The sequence below is a fragment of the Gopherus evgoodei genome, chromosome 4, assembly GCF_007399415.2.
Source record: "Gopherus evgoodei ecotype Sinaloan lineage chromosome 4, rGopEvg1_v1.p, whole genome shotgun sequence".
NCBI classification, from domain to species: Eukaryota; Metazoa; Chordata; order Testudines; family Testudinidae; genus Gopherus; species Gopherus evgoodei.
Window position 1 is genome coordinate 142,760,490 of NC_044325.1, and position 12,020 is coordinate 142,772,509.

At 44.5% G+C, this 12,020-nt stretch overlaps 1 protein-coding gene across 4 annotated transcripts in view; it reads right to left on the reverse strand.

Annotated features, from left to right (window-relative positions):
- ELK4 (ETS transcription factor ELK4) overlaps nt 1-10,077 on the reverse strand; it is a 33,680-nt gene extending 23,603 nt beyond the window's left edge. For 3 of the 4 annotated variants that reach the window (XR_004000252.1, XR_004000253.1, XM_030561591.1), the window contains exons 1-2: nt 9,875-10,076; nt 2,031-2,246 (exon numbers count right to left, since the gene is read on the reverse strand). Coding sequence is in view for 1 of the 4 variants with exons in the window: in XM_030561591.1 (XP_030417451.1) it covers nt 2,031-2,237 (207 nt within the window). In the remaining 3 variants the exon portion in view is untranslated. Of the gene's footprint in view, nt 1-2,030; nt 2,247-9,874 lie in introns of all 4 variants that reach the window. The other variant, XR_004000254.1, reaches the window with a different exon arrangement.
- Nucleotides 10,078-12,020: the final 1,943 nt, after the last annotated feature.

Genomic DNA, 12,020 nt, shown 5'->3' on the forward strand with positions numbered 1-12,020 from the left:
TCTTCAACAGCAAACATATAATATTTTAACAAAACAAGCATATGTCCCTCGCTTCTCACATTTCTCTCCAGACTTCTTCTCCTTGTCCAGATCTAATCTGCTCCCAACAATCTTCTATTCATTGCACTTTTAGAGAGAGGAAAGGGATTGACTTTGTGTACATAAATTTGCAGAGGGACAACAGAGTTGAGGTCTGTTATTTCTCACCTCTTTATGTTATTTATTTATTTTCAAACATTTTTGCTGTTAAAAAGCATTTTACCTCTGGAGACACAAATCCACAGTTTGAGAACTGCAAAATTAAGTATCTCTGGTGGTATCTTCCAGGCTGAGTATTGAGTCCCCCCATTGGGTAGATAGAAAGATTAACCTAAATAATCTATACAGAAGCCTGTAGAACCCCTTCAGATTGGGTCCCTAATCCATGAACTATTGGAACTCATTTACAAAACTTTTTTTAACATTACATGAATATATTGTCTCATACTATAGAATTAGAATTTATAATCTCTATTCCATGATGAGATATCTTGGCACCATAATGTATCTTAATTAAAACTACACCGCTGCCTCGACATACCACCACCTGATATAACACAAATTTGGATATAACGCGGTAAAGCAGTGCTCCAGCGGGGTGGGGCTGCGCACTCCGGTGGATCAAAGCAAGTTCAATATAACACAGTTTCACCTATAACACGGTAAGATTTTTTGGCTCCTAAAGGAGAGTATTATATCGAGGTAGAGGTGTATCTTTATATAAGGTTTTTCCTCAAAAAGCATTTTATCAACAAAATCCAATTTAAATGAAAAAAAAAAACAATTTTTTTTAAATCATTGATTTTTATCCACCGATTACTAGCAAGGACCTTAAAACTACACAGCAATTTTTTTTAGTCTCATAATTAAAAGGTCAAAATCAATGAGTCAAGTATACAGCGGGTAATCACAAATTTAGGCTCCAGTCCTGCAAATACACATCTCAGGTGACGTCAGTAGAACTACTCACGTGCAGAAGTGTTTGCAAGATCAGGGCCTGAGTATTCAAAACAGACTATGCTTATTTTAATAAGAAGATGTTATAATAAAAGCAAAAGAAATAGGCAAGATGAAGTATTCAGCAGAACAGTATGCTAAACTGCAGCCAAACTATCCCCCATGCAGCATTTGTTAATACTTATTTTTGTATGTATTGAAAAGTACACAAACAGTTTTGGTCTAAATGGATTCTTATTTATTGTACAGCTACCCACTACCAATTAAGATTTTTTAATACAAGAACAGATTAAGGAAACTGTGCAGTTCTGGTAACAATAAATTCTGAGCAACCGACTAACAGTTAGCTCAGAAACAGTACGTTATTTTCTTATCTTAAACACCCACATAATAAGAGTTGTGGGATAAACCAGTTATTGAGAGGTTACTGAAATTATGGTCACTACCCATTTCTAATTCTAATTCAGTCCTTTCGTCATTGCCGGGTGGTGTCAGAGCATCTGCGACTTTCAAGAGGTAACAAGTAGTAAATTCATTAGCTAAACAAGAGAAGCTTCTCTGAGTTTCATTGATGCACTCTCTACTACAGAGGTGCAGATTTATACTGAGCACAAGAAGAAGAAAAATAAAAGGTTTTTCTGCTGGCCACTTTGTAAAAACAGTTGAAAGAAAGATCTGAAGCAGAGAGAGGGACACAAAATTCTCATAGTTATTAGCAAGATTTGAATTGGTTTTGAACATTCAAGACTTTAAACCCTTTTGAAGTATACACTTGTTTCTGTGGACTATTAATAATGGAGAGTGTGATACAAGTAAGTTAAAGAGGTGATATTTCGCAGGAAGCTCTCTGGAATCTCTGAACAATTAGAACAGTAACACTGTGGCAGGGGGAACCTTTTGTCACACCTCACCTAAGCCAAAGAAACAACTGACATCTATCTTCTTGAAGAGAATGAAGAAGGACACAAAGCTCATTAGGTGGAAGCTGGGTGTACGATTGATAAGATGTGAGGCGGACTAATGGGAGTTGTTACCTTCACATAGTAGTATCTGAGAGCACGGCTGAGTTTGTCATAATTCATGCTAGGCTTGTTCTTGCGGATTCCCCAAAGCCGGGCCACCTCCTCTGCCTGCAGCAATTTGAACTCCCCGTCGTTGGAGGTCCAACAGATGATGTGTTTGTTCTGAGGTTCCTGGAGGAGTTGGAGGAGGAACTGCCACAAGGTGATCGTACTGTCCATAGCAGTGAGCTGAAATGCAGAAGGGCAGAGATCAGATAGGCAAGGAGTTATGAACTGTACCATTTCCTACATCTCACCAGAACAGGGAGGGAGCAAGGATGTTATTTCTACAGGCAGCAGAAGTCAAAAATTATTAGTCACCAGTCATGGAAGATATTCCCTGCAGAATGACAGCCTAGAAGCCGGCTGCCATCATCTCCTCCCACATCACAGTCTTTTTCAAAAGGTCTATATTTAGCCACATTTAACTAAATCAGGTCACTTTGGGAAAGTCACAGTGAATCATTAGCAAAAAAGGATTTCTAAACTGCTCTGTGCTCACCCACTTCTAGCTTGTGTTGCCTCATGAAAAACAGCGCAGGTGCAGTAGTGCTACAGAGCTCCTTCTCCCCTCCCACAAACTCCAGATCTTTCTTCGAAAGAAAAGAGATGGCTGGTCAAGTCCCTCCAAAGCAATTACAATTAGCAGGAATTAGAGAGACAAACACTGATATTGCAGCATAGTTCATTTTTCCTTTGGGCATTCAGAGCCACTGTTACCTCCTATGTATGGAAAAGTCTCTTAATCCCAGTGCACTAGTCCCCATTCTCTCCTCACTCAAATCGGCTCTCTCTCAACCTTTGGAGAGGGTGAGAAAACAGGGAAGAAAAATAAAGATCCAAATGAACACCTATTGCATATTGTCCTATCGGTGTCTGTCTTTTACAGTGCAAACTCCCAGGGCTAGAGCCCCCGTCAGCTCTGAACTCATCACTGGCACTTCAGTCATGATTGTATAGGTAAATATACAGTCCAGTATACTTCCTACCGCTGTCTACATGAGGATTAGGTCAGCTTAACTACGGTGCTCAGTGATGTGGTTAAATTAACTTTACTTTCTTCTATGGGTAGATGTGGATTTAAGCCGATATAGTTACACTGATATAACTCCCCAAGTGGACACACTTATTCCAGCATAGCAAAGTCTTTTTTTCCTATTTGGCTCACATTGCTTTGGAAGGAATTTAAGATAAACCGAAAAGGCACTTTTATTCCTGAATGGAGAGTCGTATTTATACTGGTATATTGGTTTAACTAAACCAATAGTAACTGTTGGCTTGGCTACATGGGAAAATACTATTCTACAGACAAACTTAAGGGCATAGTTGTGTACCAAAGCAAATGAATCAGACAAAAAACCCTATTATTCGTGTGTAGGCATTGTACTCCAAGCAGTTCTTGAGCAAGGTGAAACTGTGCCAGGATTCTCCAAGATGCAGGTTACATGCATTGGTAAGTTCAGGATTCAGTTGGGGCTGCCAGTGAAATAAAAGGCTTTGGTAATGATTTCATTACTACCTGGCACATACCCACCCACAGGCCAGAAGCCAGCCCCTGCCTAAGGAAAGAGCAGACAGTCTACATGTCCAAGTGTCAGATTTTAGTCAGTCCTGTAAATGGATTACAGCTGACAGCTTACACAGGGCTCAACATTCCTACTTAAATTAGGTGCCTCAGGGCAGATACTTTTTTGGGTCGATCGTATTTCAGTTCGTCTATTTTTGAAGTGTACCTGCCCAAAGAAGCATTCTCTCTCCCTTCTCCCAGAACGACTAAGTGAAAGAGAGCACAAATGGAGTACCAAGAGAGTAAAGCAGCACTTCTCTGCCCCTAGAAGAGAGTAATGTTTTGGAGTTTTTTTCCCTTAGAGTGGTAAAATTAAAGACAGGCAGACAAAACAGAAAAGAGAGGGAAGAGTGAAAACAGGAAGTGAAAAAATAGGAGAGAAAGCACTAAAGAAATGAATGAAGATAAAGGAGATATGCTAGTGCAGCAGTTCCCAATGCGGTGCCCGCCAGGGCATCTATGTGCGCCTGTGTACTGTCCGGCAGACGAGCATCCGCCAAAATGCCACTGAGAAGCAGTGTCATCCAGAGGCATCGCTGCCAAAATGCCGCTGATTTTCGGTGGCATTTCAGTGGCAACGCCTCTGGATGACGCTGCCTGTCGGCAGTGATGCCTAGTGACATTGCTGCTACTCGGCGGCATTTTGTTGGATGCTCTTCCGCCAGCCACAGTCCTCGGTGGCTCATCGTCTGGCACCCGCCAAACAAAAAAGGTCTGGGACCACCGCACTAGTGAGATGTTGAATCCCTCTGGACAATACCTGCAGCTCCAATACACTGGAAAGGGAAGCAGCTGTTAATGGCTTATCTACACGTAACAAGGGTAACCAGGCAGAGATTGGATTAGCACAATTCTTAAAAAGTAATATCCAGTGCTATCGCTAATTCTTTCATACAAATACTTCTAAGCCTCAGGGAAATGGATTCTCCTGAATTACTGCTCTTAATGTTTTATCTCATGTACAAGTTTATTCATTTTACCTGGAACAAAGTAAGGACTTTGGTGCCTATTATATGTTGGACACCATCTCCATGCAAGTCCTTAAGGTCACTATCTAGCTACTTGCATCTCCGCTCCTCTCCCTCCGCCATCATTGTAGTATCGCAGCATCTCCCAAGTATTTCTCTCTCTATGATGATGATTCATTATTTGTACCACTGTAGTGTCTAGGTGGCCTAGTTACAGACAAGGACCCCATTATGAAAGGCACTGTACAGACATAGAACAAAAAGATGGTCCCCTTGCTCAAGACGTTTACAATCTAAATACAGACAAAAGACAACTTTACTGAAATGCAAGATGTCCCAGAGCAACATCTAGACTAGGGGTAGGCAACCTATGGCACGGGTGCCAAAGGCAGCACACGAGCTGATTTTCAGTGGCACTGACACTGCCTGGGTCCTGGTCACCGGTCGGGGGGGGGCTCTGCATTTTAATTTAATTTTAAATGATGCTTCTTAAACATTTTAAAAGCCTTATTTACTTTACATAGAACAACAATAGTTTAGTTATATATTATAGACTTATAGAAAGAGACCTTTTGAAAACATTAAAATTTATTACTGGCACGCCAAACCTTAAATTAGAGTGAACAAATGAAGACTCGGCACACCACTTCTGAAAGTGATCCCTTGATCTAGACTTCTGCCCACATCAGCTAGTATTTTGATGGCAAGCCACAACTCGGCATTACACATTACCTCAAAACTCAATGAGGCTTCCAGTTCAAACAGGCATTTGCCAGTAAAGGCCTGTTTACAATAAAAATTAAGATAACCAATTCACTGCAGATAGTAACTTAAACTGGAGACCTGGATTTCCACACTCCCAACCAAAAGCCTGAACGAAACAAAACACCTTGTTACTTCTCAGGGAATATCCTTCAAGTAACTTCTTCACTAAGTAAATGCTGAAATCCAAAGCCAAACTTCTAAAATAAAGAACTCAAAAATTCAGCCTTCTTATCTCTCTGGCTTCCCCTGAACACTGGTTTTCATGCCAGACAGAAAAACATGCCTGTTTTGCAAGAGAAACTGTAGCCAGCAAGGCAGGAGACATCTCTGAGGGCAAGACTGGAGAAGATACCCTTATGATAAGAGCTTGTCTATAATTTTCATCTTTCATGTTTTATCATTTGACAGTTATGTCTACTTCAAACTCACACTGAACATGAGCCTCCAAGTCCATGTCTCAAAATTAAGTTGCAATTTTACACTAAAGATTTTTAGAACTAGAGGTGAAATATACATCCCCCCCAATAACTAGTACATTTACCATCAACTAAATAAATATATCCTTGTCTTCTGTACTTTATACATTTCCATGGGAAAGTCGTGCTTGTTTCCAACACACACTGTAGCAAGATAAGCCATTGGTAACAATTTCAATAAAGGGATCTCCTAGCCACCCTGGAACCGAAGACTATTAGGCTGCTACAGCAGATGGATCAGCATTGTTTTTCCAACATCATTACAGGAAGCATGATTGAGACAATCTTCCATGCTTGTTCCAATGTTGCTGAAAACAGTTTTGTCTTGCCTAAACTAGCGTTTAAAACATTTCAATCCCTGTTCGGAGGTGACAAGTAGTGAGAACTCCTGTGATCAAGAATAATTTTCCATGCATTTCCTCCAGTTGTTGCAGTCATTCCGATCCACCAGCTTTCTTGGCTGGAGACATCATAACTCCCCAATGAGATGAGTTATGTAGTCACTGGACCTAACCTCCATAGTTTGTTTCAGCACGGTTGGAAGTCTGAATTTCCATGATCACCTTCACCCCACAAGGAGATACTAGACTTAAAGGGAGACATCACAGGAGTCATTCGAACTGAAATAGAAAACATTATTAACTAAATGCCTTTATCTGGTTTTTAATCTTCCTGATGTGGAAAAGAAGACAATTATACTTTTTGTTTCCATGATGTATTATAAAACCCCTATTTCTAAGGACACTCAGCTCTCAGTAAACTATACTTGTTTTCTCCTGGTCTGCAGGCACAAAGACGGAAAAGTGTTTATCAGCTGCATATGAAATTAGCTGTAATATGCACATCTGCTAAAAGTAAAAGCATCCTTGTTTATGACTGAATGGACAATTCTCTGTAGCATGCTGTTGAATAATCCCTAAACCAAAAAGGTTAAATGTTTGAATGCTGACCCTAACTTTATTATGAAAAGGAAGTCTCATTTAGGATGGAAAAGGTTTCCTTTAATAATGTTTACAGTACACACAGCCTGGTTGCTACGACGACAGGACAACTATTCTCTACAAACAGGAGCTAAGACCCTAAAAATAAACAGGCTGACCAAAACCATGAACAGGCAGTTCAGTCAGGGAGTGTCTGCTTGTTATATAGATCATGTTTGTTTTGAAGATAAGTCAATTGTAACCACTAAAATCTGCACATAGTGAAAGAGGCATTGTCTTGTGATTCGATCCCTTTACATTTCAGAAGCTGCTATTTAACACCAAGATCTTGTACTCACACTTGAGTGGGAAGAGACTGAAAATGAAATTCAGGAATTAGCTCAGTGGAAGCAAAAAATACATACTGTGAATGTAGTATGTATACATGTACTACACACATACCCAGCAATGCACATGCTACTCAAACATAACATCATCTTCAATTTATACACCTCTATCCCGACATAACGCGACCTGATATAACACGAATTCGGATATAACGTGGTAAAGCAGCGCTCTGAGGGGTGGGGCTGCACATTCTGGCGGATCAAAGCAAGTTCGATATAATGCGGTTTCACCTATAACATGGTAAAATTTTTTGGCTCCCGAGGCCAGCGTTATATCAAGGCAGAGGTGTATAATGCTTTCATCCGAGGCCCTCAAACTAATTTATCAAGGTGGGTATCAGCCTCATTATACAAGTGAAAAAACTGAGGGGTAGAAGCATACAAAAACTTGCCTAAGATCACAAACGGGCCATTGCAAACTTTGGAACAGAAACCATGGCCCTGCTCTAAGTCACATCATCACATTGAGCCAAATAAGTAATAAGTACCAAATGGCAAAGGGTTTAAGTCTTGCAGTTAAAATACTACATCAGAAAGGAAATAGACCCAGTTTTAGAGGAAAGTGTCCCACTAAAAATGCCATGATAAAAAGGCTGAAGGAAGACTGCTGGATAGCTGTAAATCTGAGACTAGGCATTCATACAGTCACTACCGTAGAAGTGTGTGTTAAATAGGTATATCCTCATTTTCAATAACTGTATTCCGTTAAAAAAAAAAAGTAAGCACTTCAAGCAAGGAGAGAGAGAAAAGAAACTTCACATCAGATAAAAGGAGAGCTTCCACCAATCATGAAACAACTGTGATAGTAATGACACAGATCAAAGTCCTGAGGAGAACTACACCATTTCAAAGCTTTTAACAGAGTTGCTTTCATTTTCCAACTTCCTGACAAACACACAGAAATCCCCTACACCACGAATCAAACTCCAACCTTTTCATACTAATAAAACAAACATCCACCCACAAAGAACAGTACCTTACTTGCCATTTAAAAATCAGTCTATGTTTCCAGAAGTGTGCTAATATGAACCATGCAGGTGTTAAGACACATAAATGAACCCAATACAGAGTGTGCATGTTACTATAGATCTTTAGCTTTCTTTTCACTGTGATAGACACAAAATAAGCCACTTACAGCCTCCTCTTCTTAGAGGATTCAGACCAATCCCCAAGACACCCCATCCTCAAACCTATTCAGCGACACCAGCACCTAAATTTGTTTATTTTTCCACCCAGCCCCTACCAGCCATAAAAACATCCTGTTATGTCTGGCTCCTTCCTCCTGCAGCTGCCCACTGCTGCTGCCCCATCTCCAAGCCAGGGTGGCAAGCTGGTGGGCGTGAGAAGCAGTTTAGTGGGGTGCAGGAGAGGAGGGGAATAGGGAAAGAAAGAGGGAAAATGGGCAGTAGTAGGGGGCAAGTTGAGTGCAGATCATGGGTTAATAGCTTGGGAAAGGGGGCTGGGATGCATGGGGTGACTGGGAGGGGCAGGAGGCACAAGCACTGGGCCAGAAAATGGGGCTGAGGGGAAGATCAGGAAGAAGAGGGCCAGGTTGAATGGGGTGACTTGGGAGAGGCAGCCCACAGAGGGCTAGGGGGGCATATAGAGGAAGACTGTTGCGGTCCATAGGGTGACTCAGAAGGACTGGGCCGTTGAAGGGGAGGGCTGAGGAGCATAGGAGAGACGGGCAGGGGCAGTCTTAGGGTCCAGGGACTGATTCAGGAGGGGAGAAATCTGGACTGGGAGGAACACAAGGGGGAGGGGAGATGCATGGCGGACTCAAGGGGAGGGGAATGGCTCAGATATATGGGGGAAGGAAAAAGAGGGGAAGTGTTAGGATCCATGGGGTGACTCAGAGGGACAGGATGTGGAGGGAGTCAGGGATCACAGGCAGGATTGGGGGACTTGGGGGAGGGGTGCACAGGGGACATGGGGGGTCGGGGCACATGGGGTGACTTGAGGGGAGGGGACAGGACTGAAGGGTATAAGAAAAGAGGCAGGATTGAGAGACATGGGGGGTCAGGACAAAACTGGAGAAGTACAGGAGGGTCGGGGTGCATGGGGGACACGGGGTAGGACTGGAGAGACACGGGGTTCAGGGCGCACAGGGGAGATGGGGCAGGACTGGAGAGGCCTGGGGGACACGGAGCAGGCCTGGAAGACACAGAACAGGACTGGGGGGATACGGGGAGTTAAGGCGCACGGGGGGGGTCGGGGCACACAGGGCAGGACTGGAAGGATATGGGGGGAGTTGGGGCGCACGGGGGACACAGGGCAGGACTAGAGGAGTACGGGAGAAGTTGGGGCGCAGAGGGCAGGACTGGAAAAGTACGGGAGAAGTCGGGGGACACGGGGCAGGACTGGGGAGGTACGGGGGTCGGGGCAGGACTGGGGGACACGGGGCAGGACTAGGGGCATGGGCCGGTCGGGGCAGGACTGGGGGACACGGGGCAGGACTGGGGGACACGGGGCAGGACTCAGGGGCACGGGGGGGTCGGGCTGCACGGGGGACCGGGGCAGGACTGCAGGCAGGACTGAGGGTGTACGAGGGGGTCGGGGCAAGATTAGGGGGACACAGGGCAGGACTAGGGGGCATGGGGGGTCGCGCCACACGGGGGACACGGGGCAGGACTGGGGGGCACGGGGGAAAGCAGGGCACGGGGCGGCGGGAAGTCCGGGGGGGCAGCAGGGGCGGGGCTGGAGCCTGGACTCACCGAGGCGGAGCCCCCACTCCCCGAGCGGCGCAAACGCTGGCAGCGGCAGGTACCGGGCTCCCCTCATGGCCGAGAGCCCCCCTGTCGGGACGGGAGCCGGGCCCCCATCCCGGGCGCTGGAACCGAACCAGAGCGGAGGCGGCGGCGGGAGCACGCTACATGGCGGGACACAAGGCACATTCGCTCACACGCGACACGGGCCCGTCCAGCCACCGTAAGCCACACTTCCGCCCCGGAAGGAGGGGCGCTGGAGACAAGAAAAGACTTGGCCAATCACAGCTCGCCCCTGGGGGAACGACCGACCTATTAAAAGCCTTGTTCCACCCCCTTCTTTGCAGAGCATTATGGGGAACGTAGTGCGGGGTTGGCGCTAAGAGAGGCCAGCTGGACCACATGCCTAAGGACTGGACAGGGGGCAAATATTGAGGGCAGACTCCTGCGTAGGCAGCATATAAGACCCAGGAGTAGTCCTGGGTTGTCTGTTTCGGTTCCCCAGTCACTGCACGGGCCTGGGCAAATTACCGCACCCAACCATGGTGTAGTGCCTAGGCCAACTATGTCCAGGGGCATTAAGCACTAGCAGCTCCCTATCCTCACAGCTGGAAGTAGGGGAGGGGGAAGGGAAGGGTACATGTGCTCAACCTTTCTGGAAACCACACCAAAGGCCACAGCTGCTGCCTGTGCAACATTAGTAGGGACAAAAACGTTGTCTTAGACAGCCCTAGGGGTGCTTTTGCAAAACCAGAATAATAATGGCTCATTTAAAAAGAGGGAAATGGATGTTATTTCATTCATCAACAAGGGTATAATCCTCCATGGAAAAAGCAGACAGGGACATTAAAACCACAAGTTGACCGTGCTAATGTTTTTACATATAAGCTTACTTTAAAGACTCTCTCAGTGCCTGCTGTATCAGCCACTGTTTTCACATTACACAATTACAGAGCTAAAGAAAAACATAAGGTAGTGAGGGAGAAAGGTAAGAGACTGCTAGAGGCAGAGAGAAGCTATTGGAGATGACATACTGCACAAAGGGTTTATCAGCGCGGGGTGGGAGGAGGAAAAGAGGCAGAGGATAGGAGATCATTGTGGGACAGGAAGAAGCAAATTTCTGTGAAACAAACAAGAGCAACTCCAGGGAAGATTTTAAAAAGCCCTAGCGAGTGAATGTTTGAAGCACATGATTATTAAGCAAGTGTCAAGTACAGTTGCTCAAAAGGGATGATGAATTAACAGATAGGAGGCAGTATTCTCCCCAAGCCAGAATACAGGAAGTAAGACTTTAGACCATTAAAGAAGGAAAGCTCAATAAGCAAGGTAAAAGGAGATCAAGTCACGCATGACCGCATGAGCAGTGGAATGAGTACAGGCTTACATAGGAAACACCATGGAGGGAGTGAAGGCCATAATGTGAGCACAGAAGAGCTGCAGGAAGAGAAGAACGTTTCAGGATTAAGTCTACAGTCCATGGAGTGGAATAGAAGAGCCCATGCTGTGATTGAGGATGAGGATCTTTCCCATGAGAATTGCTTCCGTCCTTGAGGCGCTTAGTTTGAAGAAAGCAGAAGTGAAGTCACAAGTGTGTGGTCGAGAGAAACAGAAGAGGCAGGAAAGGGGAAATCCTTGAAAAGTGGTAAAAGATCAGGGGAGTATCAGCATGAAAATAGTAGTGAAGGTTAAAAGATAAGAGCAGTAGAAAAGATTCTGAACAGTGATAAAAGAGCAGAAGATCAGGCCCTGAGCCAGGTAGGATTCTATAGAGGGGGAGTCTTGCTAAAGTAGGAGCTACCATCAGAGTGTCTCTTTTCTTACTAACTCTCAGTTCCCTGCGCTCTGCTTTTGAAGGTCACTGTGCTACTGAGAGAGGTTTATAAGCAAAAATATTTCCTCCTTGAGGAATGACACCGCGGTTCTTTTCAGTCATTAGGAAACACAGTAGAGCTTGGCCACCATATTACACAATAAATACATTTTAACCCCCCACCGCCATAGAAATCTATTCTTACATAAGAAATATCAGGTTCCCAACCTCTCTGTAGACAGCTTTCTGTTCCTGTATCTTGTATCTGGTTCACTCAACCTATGGTGCTAGAACATGCACTGCTTTTAGGTATCCTGAGACTACATTTTTATTAAACACACCATT